Genomic DNA, 15,842 nt, shown 5'->3' with positions numbered 1-15,842 from the left:
GTACACCAACGACGTGATGCCTCTGGGGCTGCAAAAGGAAGTCTGAGGGAGGAAGAGTTAATAGACTCGGAGTAACACACAAAGGAGACTTTATCGCTCATCGACGGAGGCGCAGACCCCAAGCAGGACGAGCTGTTAACTGTGAGCTGAACCAACAGCAGGGGATCCAGGTATTGGGGGTGTTGTGATGAGAAATGCTGCATCAATTAGCTTTTCGGGAACGTGCCTCTCAAAAGCTTGGACACACATGCTCAATTAAACATTTGTCATTGTTACAACTAGAATTTTGACTGAAGACGTCAGAATTATTGACTGAAAGTTTGTATGTTTGTATTTGTAAACTTCACCTGGACCTTTTCCGTCAATCTTGTTGGCAGCTTCACCTTCACTAATCTCACCCATAACCGTCTCACCTTGGTTTAGAGTCAGATGCTTGCAAAAGTAAATTCATCCAGTACTCTATCACTCTACTCCGCGGTCAAACAGACCTTTACAAGCCCGGAGGTGTGTTCTGGCTCTTTCCTTCGTCCTGCTGAAAATACAATGCCGGTCCCACTGACCACAAACCAGATGTCTGAGCCAGATGTGCTGTGCTTGCTATGCTGGTTAAGCGTCGCCTCGAATTCAAAATCAAAGAATTTGCAGTGCAACTACACATGAGCGGCAGATACCATACAACTCAAATCCTTGTTTCACCCTTGTCTGGTTCCCTCGGCAACACCATCAGTCCTGCTGTGAAAAATCTTGGCGTCTGGTTCGACTCTAGTCTAAAGTTCGAGTCCCACATTACTGAGCTTGTCCAAACTTCTTTTTACCATCTGAGGAACCAAATTCCATCAAATTTTAGACACAGATATTGTTTTACAGGCTTTTATTTCAGCCAGTTTGAACCATAAATCAATCTTCAGACGATACAAAATTCAGCTGCAGGGCTTTTAACCAGAACCAGGAGAAGGGATCATATCACTCCGGTTCTAGCAAGTCTCCACTTGGCTCCCACTATGTTTTTAGAATTGATTTTAAGATCTTACTGATTACTTTTAAAGCTCTTCATGGCTGTTTGCCCCATGGATAGATCACTGACCTTTTAGCACAATACAGGCCGGCATGTGTACCTAGAGAGCCTCTCTGTTCAAGGGGCCCAGCTGAAGACAAAAAGGGGACAAGACGTTCACAGGCTGTGAAATGACCTGCCAGAGGAAATCTGCTCTCCTTTAAGTCTCTCTTTAAATCATTTATCGGAGAGCCTTTCATGGTTTTAATAGAGTTTTATGTAATATTTTAGATGGATGAGGGACAAACAACCTCCTCAGCCTGTCCATGGAGCTGGACAGAGACAGCAGCCTGTCACTGAACAAGCTTCTCTGCCTGACTATGGTGTCGTGCAGAGGGTGCAGAGTGTGGTGGACATTGTTCATGATGGACCCGAGTTTGTGCAAGATCCTTGCATCTGCCACCGATGTTTTGTTTTTTATTAACCTGCTTTATGTAGCCAAAAGTTTTACATCTAGACTTCTCAGACTAACATCCAGATTTCCACTTGCCTAAGATCCAGTCCTTGTGTTGCATAAAATACTACATGGGAATATTAATCTGATGCCTCGCAGCAAGAAGGTCCTGGTTTTGAATCCATGAGCCGACTGAGGCCTTTCTGTGTGGAGTTTGCATGTTCTCCCTGTGTCTGCGTGGGTTCTCTCCAGGTACTCCAGCATCCTCCCACCGTCCAAAGACATGCTGGTTAGGTTCATTGGTGATTCTAAATTGGCCGTAGGTGTGAGTGTGAATGGTTGTCTGTCTCTCAGTGCTACAGTGCAGCCTGTAGATGCCAGTTTATGAGAAATTTCAGAGGCTGCAGTCCTTGAAATGTTCTTCTCTTTGTACATTTTTTATTTTCATTTTAACAGGAAGTAGCACTTACCCTAACTCAAGCTGTCAGACATTTCTTTAGGTTTTCTTGGCCTGTAGCATTATTGCTCTGGTTCGCAAGGACATGTTAAGTTGGGTTCATTGGTGATTCTAAATTGGCCATAGGTGTGAATGGGTGTCTGTCTCTCTGTGTTAGCCCTGTGATAGACCGATGACAGCTGGGATAGACAGATTTATTCTCAAAATCAATCTTTATGATTACATCTATAAGTGGTGCATTAAGTTGACCTTTGGTTTGTGTGTTAATACTGCCAAACCAGTCGGTGTCTTCAGTTTTCTTGGTTTCTGAATGAGGCCATGAAACATCTTATTCATAGACGATGCAGAGCTCCCCGGAAAGTAAAGAGAAATCTGAAGAGTTTCTCTCAGAGCTGCCTGGTGTGTGTGTCCTGGCAGCCGGAGAGCGTTGGCACTGAACAACAAAAAAAGAAATAAATAAAAAAATAGATGAAATAGAGATTTAGCAGTGTACTCAGAGGCAGCAAACAGGAAGCAGCAGTGTGGACCCAAACTGAGGAGATTACACAGAGAACAATGTCATCGTGCCGGAGGCGTCGACGAGCGCGCATCCAAAAATAGCTGATGGACTTGTTACAAACATTTGACTCGAATCAACACGGGATTTGGTTTAATCCCGGCGTGTATTTACACGGATAAACTTGCCATTTGTTGTATATTTTCTCAAATCTTAAGGGATAATGAGCAGAAACATTATCGGCACAGGCGGCTCTGGAAGAAATTATACAACTCTTGTTTCCAGAACAATGTTCAAGAGGAAGATAGAAATGTGTGAATCTCATTAATGAGATTATCTCAACTTTGATATGTTTATCAGCTGCCAGGACACATTACTGAACGCCTGACTAATTATCTTTACCGGACAAAAAACGTCCACAGCAGTGCCCCTCCTATTCCCATACCTCTTTAGCAAATATGCAAATGTAATAACACAGAGTGGCCTCACGGAGCCCTCTGTGGGAAACAAGCATTCCTTTAAATGGGATTATTTCATTTCATTTCCCTATCAGCTGCTAAAACAGGGAGCTCACGTTGCCATGGAAGACTCAGAGATGACAGAGCTATTTGGCCGTAGAAATGAAGAGGCTCCGGATACTCGAGAGAGAGTGACAAACCTCTTTTGACTGCAGTGGAGAGCTGCTGCTTTATCTAATCGCATGAGGTGTCGGTTTCCAGGTTTTTATGCGGCTTCAGGAGTGACCTTTTCTCCCTCGGCAGATAAAATGACAAAATATTTATATGACAAACAAACTCAAAATCCTGGAAAGCTGCAGGGTTTTCATGCAGATACTGAATTAAAGGCATTTGAGGAAAGTTAATCACACACATTACTTAGTTTTGCTGCATTTCAGAGAGAAATATTGTGGTTTTTATTGTATAATTTGTTGCAGAAGTAGTGTGTATACCTGAAGCTAACCTCCAACACCAGTTCCTTGATGAGCACAATTAATGACCAGTTGATGTTATAGTTGCAGCTCTGGCAGTTCAGACTTTAATCAGGACTTTCAAACTCTTCAGTCTGATTTAAACTGTCAATCCAGAAACTTTAATTTGGGGAGGTTATTTAGAGATCAAGAAGCTACTTGGATGATGGTGAAACCTCTTTAAGAAAACCCAACAAGTCCCGTCGCCACCCAAAAAAAGGTCACACAATTTAATATTTAGCTTTGATCACAGCATGCATTCACTGTGGCATTGTTTAGATAAGCTTCTGCAATGTCGCCAGATTTATTTCCATCCAGTGTTACATTCATTTGTCACCAAGATCTTGTATTGATGATGGGAGAGTCTGACCACTGCTCAAAGCCTTCTCCAGCACATCCTAAAGATTCTCAATGGGGTTAAGGTCTGGACTCTGTGATGTCTCATGCCCCCTGAACCACTCTTTCACAATCTGAGCCCCATGAATCCTGACATTGTCATCTTGGAATATGCCCGTGAACATCAGGGAAGAAAACATCCATTGATGGAATAACCTGGTCATTCAGTATATCCAGGTAGTCAGCTGACTTCATTCTTTGGGCACATAATGTTGCTGAACCTAGACCTGAGCAACTGCAGCAACCCCAGATCATAGCACTGCCCCCACAGGCTTGTACAGTAGGCACTAGGCATGATGGGTGCATCACTATTAAACATAGCCCTGAGTTCTACTGTTGTTTTTCTTTTCACCAAACATTTAAGTGGCTGCCAATTACTTCTGACATATTTTGGGTGTTGGAATGGCAGAAGACGAAAGTATTTAAATGTCTGAAGCTTGATGGTTTCAGTATTTACTGTAATAAATTCTCGAAACTTAGTTAATTGTACTTTTTAATACAACAATTAAATCCCAGTGGTTTCTTGGGCAGAACGTGGATATCAGCACTATTAAGGGATGTAAGTGGTTTGATGGCAGAGTTTGGTGCCTGAGATCAATAAGTAATGCAGTATGAGAGATGAGGGGGGAAAAAAGTTATAGAGTTCAATGAAACCTTTGTTTAGGGTTCAAAACAATTCAAATGTATTTATACTCCTACGCTGCCTCTGGTTCATTCTCTAGTTAGGGTATACTTTAAGAAAATTAATAATAATTTGGTCATTTTTGAGGAAAAATTTTCCAGTTCATGTCAAAAGTGAAAATTTGCTTCTTCAATTTTTATGCAAAACAATCAATGTAGTAACCAAATCTGTAAATGCTAACAAGCCGTTATATCCACACAAACATTAAGCCCTGATGTTATAAATGAACTTACACTGCGACGATATAAAATAAGTTAAATGCTGCTGCAAATGAAAATTCTGCCTATGCATGAATGGATCCATGTCAATGATCCAGATAATCACCATCATTCATTTTACATTTTGCAGATAATGCAGGGTTTGTACTTACTAATTGAATGTTTGCACTGTGGTAGTGCTATTAATATTCTTCACTGAGTAAATACTTATTCCAGCACCAGACTAATCCTCTTAAGACAGCATGTTCTTAAACAATATACTGATTTTTCTTCATAATCACATGAAGGTGTGATATTTAGCTCATCTTATATTGTCTGACAATAATCACATTTTATTAATTTGCTCAGTATTTTATTGTTTAATGTATTGATTTTCTTTAATCCACTAAACAAATAAATAGTAATTAGCTCCAAAGACTCAAGTGTCTGCTGGAAATCTCGCAGTAAAGCTCATTAAGGAAGCTTCACACTGACAGCTGACTTGTCCAATGGTCGTCTGGATCTGCTGGTTACCCAATAGCAGCCGAGTGTGAGCTGCTGCTGTTCGCCTATTGGTGAGGAGCCTTAGTCTGCCTCCTCGGTGCTGATGCCTTTCCTCTGGTCAAGGTTGCACTTGCAGTTCTAGCAGTAGGACGCGACTGGAGCTCCTGATCCTCAACTTCTCCTGCTTGTGTTTGCACGCCACTGAGGGATCTCCCACTCCAACAGAAGCAGCCATGGATGAGATGGAGGAAGAGTTAAAATGCCCCGTTTGTGGCTCCTTTTACCGGGAGCCCATCATCCTGCCGTGCTCCCACAACATTTGCCTGGCTTGTGCCCGGAATATTCTTGTGCAGACCCCCGACGCGGAGTCTCCACAGAGCAGCCGAGCGTCCGGATCCGGCGTCTCAGATTATGATTATCTGGATTTGGATAAAATGAGTTTGTACAGCGAGGCGGACAGTGGCTATGGTTCATATGGGGGGTTTATCAGCACCCCTACTACCCCTTGTCAAAAATCACCAAACGGAGTTCGGGTTTTCCCCCCGACTGTCCCTCAGCCTCCACCGCAGCAGCACCACCTTCTACCGCAGCCGGGCTCCTTGCCTCCGATCCCCCGCAACTCTTGCATCACTTGTCCGCAGTGTCACCGCAGCCTGATCCTGGACGACAGGGGACTCCGCGGATTCCCCAAGAACCGGGTGCTGGAGGGGGTTGTGGACAGGTACCAGCAGAGCAAAGCGGCCGCTCTCAAATGCCAGCTCTGCGAGAAGAGCCCGAAGGAGGCCACGGTGATGTGCGAGCAGTGCGACGTCTTCTACTGCGACCCGTGCCGCCTGCGCTGCCACCCTCCCCGCGGTCCCCTCGCCAAGCATCGACTGGTGCCGCCGGCGCAGGGACGGATAAGCCGCCGCGCCAGTCCCCGGAAAATCTCCACTTGCACGGAGCACGAACTGGAGAACCTCAGCATGTACTGTGTGCAGTGTAAGATGCCCGTGTGCTATCAGTGTTTGGAGGAGGGAAAACACGGCACACACGAAGTCAAAGCTCTGGGCGCAATGTGGAAACTGCACAAGGTACGTGCGTAAAAACGATCAATCTGCATAACGTTTCTCGACCAAGTGCGTCTTTTCCCTGTTTGTATGTGTGTGTGTAGCGTCTCCTCACAGTGATTCATTATCCCCCGAGCTGAGCAACAAGTCTGTCTTGAAAATAATTTGCCCTCTCTTGTCAGCTCTGCTTAGCATCCAGCAGATACACAGAGCTGTGGGAAGGTTCATTCTGTCACTGTGGATTTAAACGAACGCTGAACAATGGATACTAAGTGGATGAATATTCCTCCCTGACACACATCCAGCTCATAGCTCAGACTCCAAACTGGGGACTTCACTGTCTAAGAGGCAGCTCTATTTAAAAATTCAGCTGGACAGCCAGCAGCAGGGCAGGCCTATAGCTCACGAACAGGAATCTGCAACTTAAACAACAAACTTATAGCCTTATAGTGATGTCTAATTTCAGCTCTTGACCATTTGTCTCCTGCGGATTCCTCTTCCATCTGTACCCTGACAGCTCACAGGCGCCCCAGAGATCATTAGGCATGACTAACGTTGGAGCTTTATTAAAAGGACGGCGGCGGAGAACAGATGCAGGGCCTTGCGGTGTGGTTTGAGATTCTATTTTGGAGTCTGTTGTTGTGGGCAGAGAGGAACCGAGCCGAGCGTATCTACGCCTCTGCACCAGCTCTCCTCCGCACTCCAGATTTCAGCAAAGAGACGGGATGTAGATGTAGATATAGCTCTTCAATACTCACACACACCCACACACTAGGAGAGTTGCGTTTACTGACAGGGTTCTCCTGACAAAACCAAAAAAAAATCATGAATGCATTGAGCTTTTGTGCACGAGTTACACTGAAACACACTCCATCTATCTCCCTGTAGATAAGCTGCGCTCATCATTTACACCCATAACTGCTCTTACAGGTCTTCAGAATGACCCCTTAACCGACCACACAGTCCAATCTTCTCTCCTGGATGATCGCGGGATAGTGTTTCACCTCAGATATCTGGGGCCGCGGTAAAAATGATGGAAAAATCAGCAGGTGTTCAAACATCAAATTTCCATCGTTTGAACAGTTGCCAAGCCTTTCTCTGAAATCTTTCTAAAATGAAAAAAAGAGGAGTGTATTTTTAGAAACCAATCAGCGGTATGAGGTGCGTTGGTGCCAATATCCGGCCATTTGCCCCGTTTTTTTGGCCTCCATAACGGCACCTGGTTATTTCTGAGCTGTCATCTGAAGCTGCTGCCCACGGAGCTGTGACAGATGGTTTAGACCTCGGGGCTGGCAGAGATGAGGACGGGCATCTTTGCGGTGCTTCAGGGTGTTCTTCGAAAAACTCATGAGGAGAAAGAATTAGGCGCCTTCTTTCCGTATCCTGCAGATATTCGTTAAGATTCTCCTATATGGAGAAACATGGAGGTCTATAAAGTCGTGGCTCCACTTTTCTCCACTTACTTCTCACACACTTAAACTTATGTTGATATTGTCTGAAACATATGCATTTGTTGGCTTTATGTAAAATGTCAGAAAGTCTTCAGATGTCTTGCTTTATCAGTCCAAACCCTCAAAAGATCCTGTCACTATTGTATAAAACTAAGAAAACCAGAAAATTTCTACTTTTGATTAATTTGTTTTCTGCACAAACTCAGAAATTAATCAACTAATTACTCAAAATACCAAACACCAGTAACGTCAAATTTATATTTACAGCATATTGCAAATCAAACTGAAAGTCCTTGCAACTTATCTGCTGAATCTTTTAGTCGAAATTAAGAGTATTTTTAACTTTGAACGCTCATTATCACCAAACTTTCTAGGGAAAAGGCCCAGCTACTGCAAAAAACATTCACCAGTGACGCTTTCACGCTTTCTCTGGGTGCTCTGGCTTCCCCCCACATTCTAAAGACATGGTGCATTCTTGCCATGGTTGTTTGTCTTGTCATTTGACCCGTCCAGGGCGTACCCCAGCCCCAGCCCCAGCCTCCTCACGACCCTCTGGAACATAAGCAGTAACAGATGATGACATATTCACCAATTCGCACGATCAGATGTGTTACTTTTCTTGAACTGCGCATCTTTACAGCAACTTGAATAGATATGTGTGTTGACCACTTGGTGGCAGTGCAACAAGTTGCAAACAACGTAAAAAGTTTTTATCAAGTATACCTGCGGCAAATACAAGCATCATTGGCATTTGTTTGCAGTTATGTTGTCAGGCCACCAGATGATTCCAACATATTTGCCTCTTTGTTGTTCAGTTTTGGTCTCCACCAGTTCCTGAGTGAGATATCTGGCTCTTCAGTACACAAACAATGAGATTACTGTGTTTTTGCCAAAAAAAGGTACAGACCTGCCAGATTGTAGCATTAAGGTTGGCCTCTGGCCGTGTCCATGGTTGAGGTGCCCTGAGCAAGCATCTAACCCCCAAAGTCAATTGCTCCCCGGGCGCAGTCCTTAGAAGCTGCTGCCCACTGCTCCAACTGTGCAGAAACTGAAATTTCCCCATTACGGGACAATTAAAGGATAAATTATTTCTTATTATTATTTAATGAGGGTGAAGCAAAATAATGGAGGTGCAATAAAACCAAAACAATGAGCTGAAAGGCACTGACTCTGGAGAGTGTCTCTGTTCCCTTTCAAGTAAAGAAAACTTAAATACGCTTTCTGTTCAACCCATTGACTGTACATGGCTAATTCACTAATGGTCAAAGAGGTGGAGCATTAGCTACGAACTTAATTATGCAAAAATACATTTTAACCCTTAATATAATTAAAACATGTTTATGCTTGTTGTAAAGTTGGTCATTCTAACATGGAGGCCTATGGGGATTGACTCGCTTTCTGAGCCAGCCTCTAGTGGCCATTTGAGGAACTGCAGTTTCTGCAGCTTTACGATGTCTTCAGTTTTCAGTCCTGAAGGTTACCACATGCTTTACTCATATACTCACAGAAAAAAAATAGCACATAAACATCTTACTTTTACCCTTCGCACAGATCAAAGCAGTTGTTTGATCTGTGAGTTTTGCGACTGGGCTGCTGCATTTATTCATTCCTTCTTTTGCCGCTGAAGCAGGAAGTACAACTGAGAAGCTTGACCTTGTGTCCACACCTGCAGCTTTCACACTTTTCGACCTTTACACTTCTATCATTTCATAAGATGTCTTTTATTTTCGTTTTTTTTTTTTTTTCTTCTCAACTCTTTGTTCTCTTCATCTCCGTGTAACATTTCTCCCTTTATGGGGAAAGACTTGAATCACCTGCCGCCATGGCAACCAGAGCTCTCTTGATGTTTTGCAGAGCAGCAGAGGTCTCTTAGATACCGGACCCCACGAGGAATCCGTCCCAGATGCTTTACAGCGATCCCCCACCTCCTCCTTCTACTGTATGCGTGCACTCTGATGCTTCAGATCATTACTGCCACTCTTCACGCTGCTTTTCTGCCATTTGCTAACACGTGTTCTCTTCGGGTCTCACAGGCAATAAAAAAAAACTCTCTTCGCCTCCCTTTCTGCCTTGCATGACCGTGTCTAAACCATAACAGTAAACTATTTCAAGTCTCCAAAGTCAATCTCGGTTGCTGCTTCAGATTTGCGTCAGGAGGTTTTATGTGGTGGCGGGATGTCTGTGTTAATCTCCGCAGATCACTTTAGAAAAACAGTAAAGAGGCATCGTCAGAGTGTTAAATCTCTGCATAATGAGCATCCTCGTCTATTCACGGATGTCATAAGAGGTCACGCTGGACGCCGAACGCAGTCTAGGTCACGCTCTGTCGCCTTTAGTGGCAATTAAAGGTGATTAATCAGACGGAAGCTTAAGAACGAGAAGATGCGTGACTGTGCAGAAAATAAGAAGCAGATTGCGCCAGAAAATTAGTTTTTTTTGTTTTTTCAAGTGCCTCGGGAGGACAGATAAATCGGCGGCAGAAGAGAAGATTTTAACCCAGACCCTGAAGATGATTTCCCCTTTGTAGAATTTGAGTAATTCAAGGATTTTCCGGTGTGCACTCGTGTTCCCCTTTAATGTCACCGTGTGTTTGATCCCAAGCTTTGAAGAATAAGAAAAAGCAGGCCTAACAAGAAACTTAACGGTCGCTCTGCAAGCTCTCATCCATGATGGCCCCCCTAAAAAAAAAAAAAAAAAAAAAAAGCCAAGCTAATGAGGGCAGACAGAGCAGGTGCTGGGAACCGAGTCTCAATCTTTTCGCCGATGTTGTCGGCAGCGTTTGATTTGTTTCTGGATGAGATACTCGCAGCTGAAGCGGTGGAAAAGCCTTGAAAAAAGTCTGGCGGTGGGGTCGCTGTCCTTCCCTCCTGCTTTAACCGCCGTCTGCCCATAGTAATGAGGCCGACTGTCAGTCTGAATCCGTTGTATCCACAGTCGTGACCCGCTGTGAGGCTGCTCAGCAATCGGGACTTGCACACGAAGAGCAGCAGGAAACTGTCCATTACTGAATATATATGAACTTAATTAGTGATAAGAAGAAATGTTTCATAGCCAGGCATGGCCAGACTGAATCCAGGGCTTTGAGATTTCATTTTGGAGCGTGTTTCAACCCATGCAGAGCAACTATATAGTCCTTCAACCAATCAGAGCCTTTTTGATGTAATTTGATTGGCCCGGTAGATGTTTATCAAGGTATAATCAGTTCCCAACGGAGAGACTGCAACCCAACCGCCCACAAATGTCATCCAGACTAAAAACGGCATGCTACTTTATTATGCAAATATCTAATTTTGACCTCTGTCTAGTTGTAATCAGCACCAAGCAGTGGGAAATAATCAATATGTTTCACTGAATATAGGGAAAACTCAGCTGTTCTTGGTTCTTTTAAACTGTTTTTGTCCAATTTCAGCCTTTCCCTGGCTCGGCTCATATATACGCCAATCAGCCACAACATTAAAACCAATGATAGGTTCAAGGGGATAGCATTAATAATCTTTTTGCAATGCAGTGTTCTGCTGAGAAATCTGGTCCTGGTATCCATGTAGATGTTATTAAGACACGTACTGCACACCCACCCCATAGCAATGACACTCCCTAATGGTAGCAGCCATGCCCAGCAGGACAATGCAGCCTTCCACACCACAAAGACTTCTTAAAAAATAGTCCAAGCTGTTAGGTTCCAAACTCTGTATATCCCCAAACTGATCAAGTATGCATGGGATGCTCTGGATCCACAGCTTCCAAAGACCCCCCTAACCAACGTCCTGGTTCCAGACACGATTGGACAACCTCAGATTTCCCAGTGCACCCAAACTTTGTGGGAGGTCAATGGGATTAAATCAGTTTATTGATTGAAAATGCTCAAATGTGTCCAAACTTGGTTGGTGTTCATGGTGTTACCATCCACCAGCTCTGCTCCATCGAGTCATGAATGTGGAGCGACGTTATCCTGATGTGTCTCCAGAGCCCTAATGACAAATCAATAGAGGCCCAGCAGCCTGTGGTGAACATACTGTAGACTAAATCTTTATCAAGTAAAAGACACAGTTGCCCGATTATTAGACGCAGCAGACTCCCTGATGTGACGAGACAGAGGACAAAGTTGCGACTGAGTTCTGTAGAGAATGAATTTTCACAGTGGGCGTGGGCCCGGATGTCTCCGAGCCGTTTAGGTTGATGCTGCTCCATTAGAGGCGGTGATATTTACCCCTCGAGCTGCCATGTAAAGAGATTAGCTGTGTAAATGTTAATGAAAGAGGGAGATAAAGAGCTGGAAAATGAGAGCGACAGAGTGACCTCGAATGCCTGAAGAGAGGAAGGGAGATGGAGGCTGAGCAGGAAGGAGTCGATGTCTCATCATCGAGGGAAAAATTTCATGGGTCCACGTGGGAAAAACACTGGCTCATTCACTGATGGGATTTTTTGTCGTGACATATTTTTATATAACATCTCAGGGTGGGAACACAGACCGGCTGAATATTTTAGCTTGCTCCAGGCGTGGAACTGATAACAAATGTCTCAAAAATCCACTGTGCCAACCGAGCCTCCTCTGTGGAGCAACTGACAAAAGAAAAAAAAAGAAGTTTTCCCTTTTCTGTGCATAAAATGAGTCCCGACCAAATCTAGCAGTCAAATGTTTAAAACGGCATAATTTATTATTCTGCACTTCATCTGGCTGCTCTAACACAGTCAGCCCACTTTAAATGAGGACACCAGTCGCGTAGAAGAAGTTAGATCAACCTGAAATCTGAGCAGCAACGGCCTGGGACAGGTTACAGTCTGCAGTGACCCTGTTTTTATCATCCTCCTTTATCATTGTCATTCTCCAGATCATAAAGTGGCTGTGATCAGCTTGTCTTTTGGATGAAGAAAATGAAGAAGAAGGAAGCAATCTGCCTGGTTTACACATATGTACATTTTTTCTTTTTGCATTCAACCCATCCATCCATACATAGACTGTATAAAGATGGACAGCGCGGAACAACTCCTCAAAAGTGTAGCCAAAGCAAGTAGAGCTCCCCCTGGTGGCTGGCTGCAGTACAGGTCATAAGCTCCACCCCCTCCATGTTAGTGGTTGGGACTTGAGCCAAACTAAAACACTAAAATACATGTCAAATATATTTTTTTCAAGGATGATTTCTGTCATTTTAGGTAGTTAAAATAATGATGCATATTCAAGTGTCACTTTTTGTATAGGTTTCATTTTATAATGGCGACCACCAGTTGCCATACCAACCGCTCCACCACCAACATGGCTCCACTCTCGGATCGTACTGTGCCCATATCCCTGGGAAAATAGCGTCAGTTTGGCCAAAGCAAGGATGCGGGGACATGTTGTCCATATTTATATACAGTCTATGATTCATACACACACTATGGGGTTGGGTGCCTTCCACGAGAGCGCTTCAGCCACGGATGCCAATAGGGGAAAGTGCTGCTTATGCTCTCCACCGTCGTACATTTCTTCCTAACAGTCCTGGGACTCATACCGCAGACCCTCCAGTCCCAGGCCCTGGCTTCTCAAACCAAAATAGCCACACAATGTCAGGTCAAGTGCAGGTATTTTACTTGTAAGAACCAGGGCTATGATATGGATATGCTGACTGAAAGTGAGATCTGCAGTTTGGTTCTTGTGCAAGCTCCAAACAGCTGGGCCTTTAAAGTCAACCAAGACTCAGGGCAGCTGGAGAGATACACCCCCCAATAAAAAAGAAAACTCTTGTTTCGGATTAACATGCAGGTGGCTATTAAAGATACACGCGAGAAAGCATTGTTCTTATCGGCAGTTAAATCCCAAATAAAATCTGCCGCCCGTAACCATAGCAACAGTGCTGAACACATCTAGCCAACTGAGAGCTGATGATTAAACCAAATATTTAGTTCTGGTGTAAGCACGAATCCCAGTTAATTCTGGAAATATTGGCAGAATCGGTCCACTTGAACCGTTAATTTATCTTTACAGCTAATTTAATTGGTCCTGTATCTGACTGACGTGTTACCGAAACTCAGGTTATTTCTTATTTTGCTTGAAATTTCTGTGTGTGCTACCAACACGTCCTCTGAACAGGTGAAGTAAGGTTTGCATTAACTCTGCCGGCTGCTTGCACGCTTTTCCTCTGCTGCTTTTAATGTCCACATTCATGTCAAGTCACGGCTGCAAATGCTTAACCTCTAACCTCCACAGTCCGTGCGCACAGGTGTTTTCACTTCTCATGCCCAACTGTTGGAGCATGACAACTTAAATCTTTTATCAATCCTTTTAAGGAGACAAATCAGCGTATCGGTTTACATCCTTTTCTGTTTGTGACGTTTAAGTTTCTTTCTTTCACAACTGACAGCAGAGAAGATGACAGGAAATGTGGGGAGAGAGATGGGCATCAATATGTAACGGGGCTAGATGCAAAAATTACTAAATAGATACCGCTGTTGCCAACAAATGTGCTCTGTAGAAAAGGTACAGCACCTATTCTTCATAATACACCATCCTGTTCCTCATACAAGGGTGACCAGTTTCACTCTCTCTCTCTCTGATCTCAGTCCTGACCAGGTATTGTCTGCTTGACATGTATAATTAGACCAGCAGGTAGCCGTCTTGATCGTCTACAGCAGACGCCGTCCGCGCTGATAAGAATAGATCACTTCTGCCCCATTTCCCTCTCCGCTGCCCCAGGAGTCCATCAAATAAGGACTCTCACATGATGAATCTGTGGCAGCGTTCAAAAGAAACTTCGCTCTCATAATAATAATTATTTTTTTTTTGGTATGTGGATAGTTAACGACTTCTTGTGCATTATTGATGGCGGCAGATATAAGTGATGAATAATGCACCAGCCGCTTAGGTTCTGCTTGGGAAAGATGGTTTCACATGGGATCTTGTTAAACACGGAGGAGAATCGCAATCTGGAGTTGAGTCTCAGCTCTTCCGACGTGTAAAAGAGCTTAATTTTTAACAAGAGAAACATTCCCAAGACGATAAATATCATCAAGTCGTCTGCTTAATGCTTCAAACTGTATTCTCTGAGGACTGCAGCAGCTCATGTAAACAGCCGCAACCTTTCATGTTAGAGTCGATGATTGGTGATTCTGTAGGGAGAGACACAATCAGTTGTCAAGCTGTGTATTAATTTGCGCTTTTCTTTCATCTGATAGCTGCGAGGAAAATTAAATTTTTGTTTGTTTTCTTACTCTAACCAGAAGTTGACCTTACTGTCAGCTTACATGTGTTAACGGTGTGGACGGCGTGTAGTCAAATGACAGTTAAAAGAACATAGAGAAAGTATTTAACCCCGAAGCACTGAGAGGAAGTAGAGAACTTTAAAAATTCTCCAAGAGGCAACGCAGCTTTTTGAAAGTAGGTTATGGGAACTCGAAAGCTATCTTTGCCATTGAAGTTATGGACCGTTTTGTGGAGATGCAAGTTTTTTAATTAGCTCAAACAGGAGCGCTTTTACTTGACTGCCTCTGCGGCGTTAAGAGCTTAGCAGTGACATTATACATACCTCCTCCTGGCTTTACGCTTCCCACTTCCTAGTAGGGGCTTAAATTCAAATTGGCTCTGACGCCTTTCTGACATTCGCGGTTTTCTGTGACAGATTGGCTAGTTTGCTCGGCGAAAATGAAACGCGCAGGATGGCCCCCGAGCTGCTGGTGAATTATTCATGCCGTGCACGTGTTCCCACTCGGCTTAATTACTGAGATGATTAGTGCTCGCAAATAGCAGGGGCATCGTAAGAAACCCCCCACTACCTCAACAACCGCTCCAAAGCTCATCCCAAACATTCCAGCGTCCTCTTCTTCACCCTCATGTTGCATGATGCTTTTATTTCCATCGTCCCTGAACAAGATGCGTTTTATTCCCGGGGGGGTACCTCGGAAATCGTATTGCATTAATGTTCAGAATTGTTCAGCCGAAACTTTATAAAGCTCTTTTCTCCCTGAGAATCCATGCTCAGCCCGAGTTAAAATCACGAAAGCATGAATCTTGGTGTGACAGATAGATCTATCTCCCTTGCAAGAGATGAAAAATGCAAATGCAAGGTATGATGAAATGTAAATATTATGCATGATGAGTTATCGCAGAGCGTTCTCACATATCATTTTAGAAATGATGGAAAGCTCATCATGTTGCACACAACTCATTTGCTTAGTTTGTGGGATGATGAGGTTTTTATGAATATTTTGTTTTGGTTATATAT

At 43.8% G+C, this 15,842-nt stretch overlaps 1 protein-coding gene across 2 annotated transcripts in view; it reads left to right on the top strand.

Annotated features, from left to right (window-relative positions):
• Positions 1-5,367: 5,367 nt before the first annotated feature.
• trim9 (tripartite motif containing 9) overlaps positions 5,368-15,842 on the top strand; it is a 41,206-nt gene continuing 30,731 nt past the window's right edge. For both annotated transcript variants that reach the window (XM_084569795.1, XM_084569796.1), the window contains exon 1: positions 5,368-6,220. In XM_084569795.1, coding sequence (XP_084425921.1) covers positions 5,381-6,220 — 840 coding nt within the window. In that variant the 5' untranslated portion in view covers positions 5,368-5,380. The remainder of the gene's footprint in view (positions 6,221-15,842) is intronic.

The sequence above is a fragment of the Chelon labrosus genome, assembly GCF_963514085.1.
Source record: "Chelon labrosus genome assembly, chromosome: 20".
Classification (NCBI taxonomy): domain Eukaryota; kingdom Metazoa; phylum Chordata; class Actinopteri; order Mugiliformes; family Mugilidae; genus Chelon; species Chelon labrosus.
Note: the sequence above shows the minus strand (reverse complement) of the source record. Positions and strands in the feature narration are given on the sequence as shown.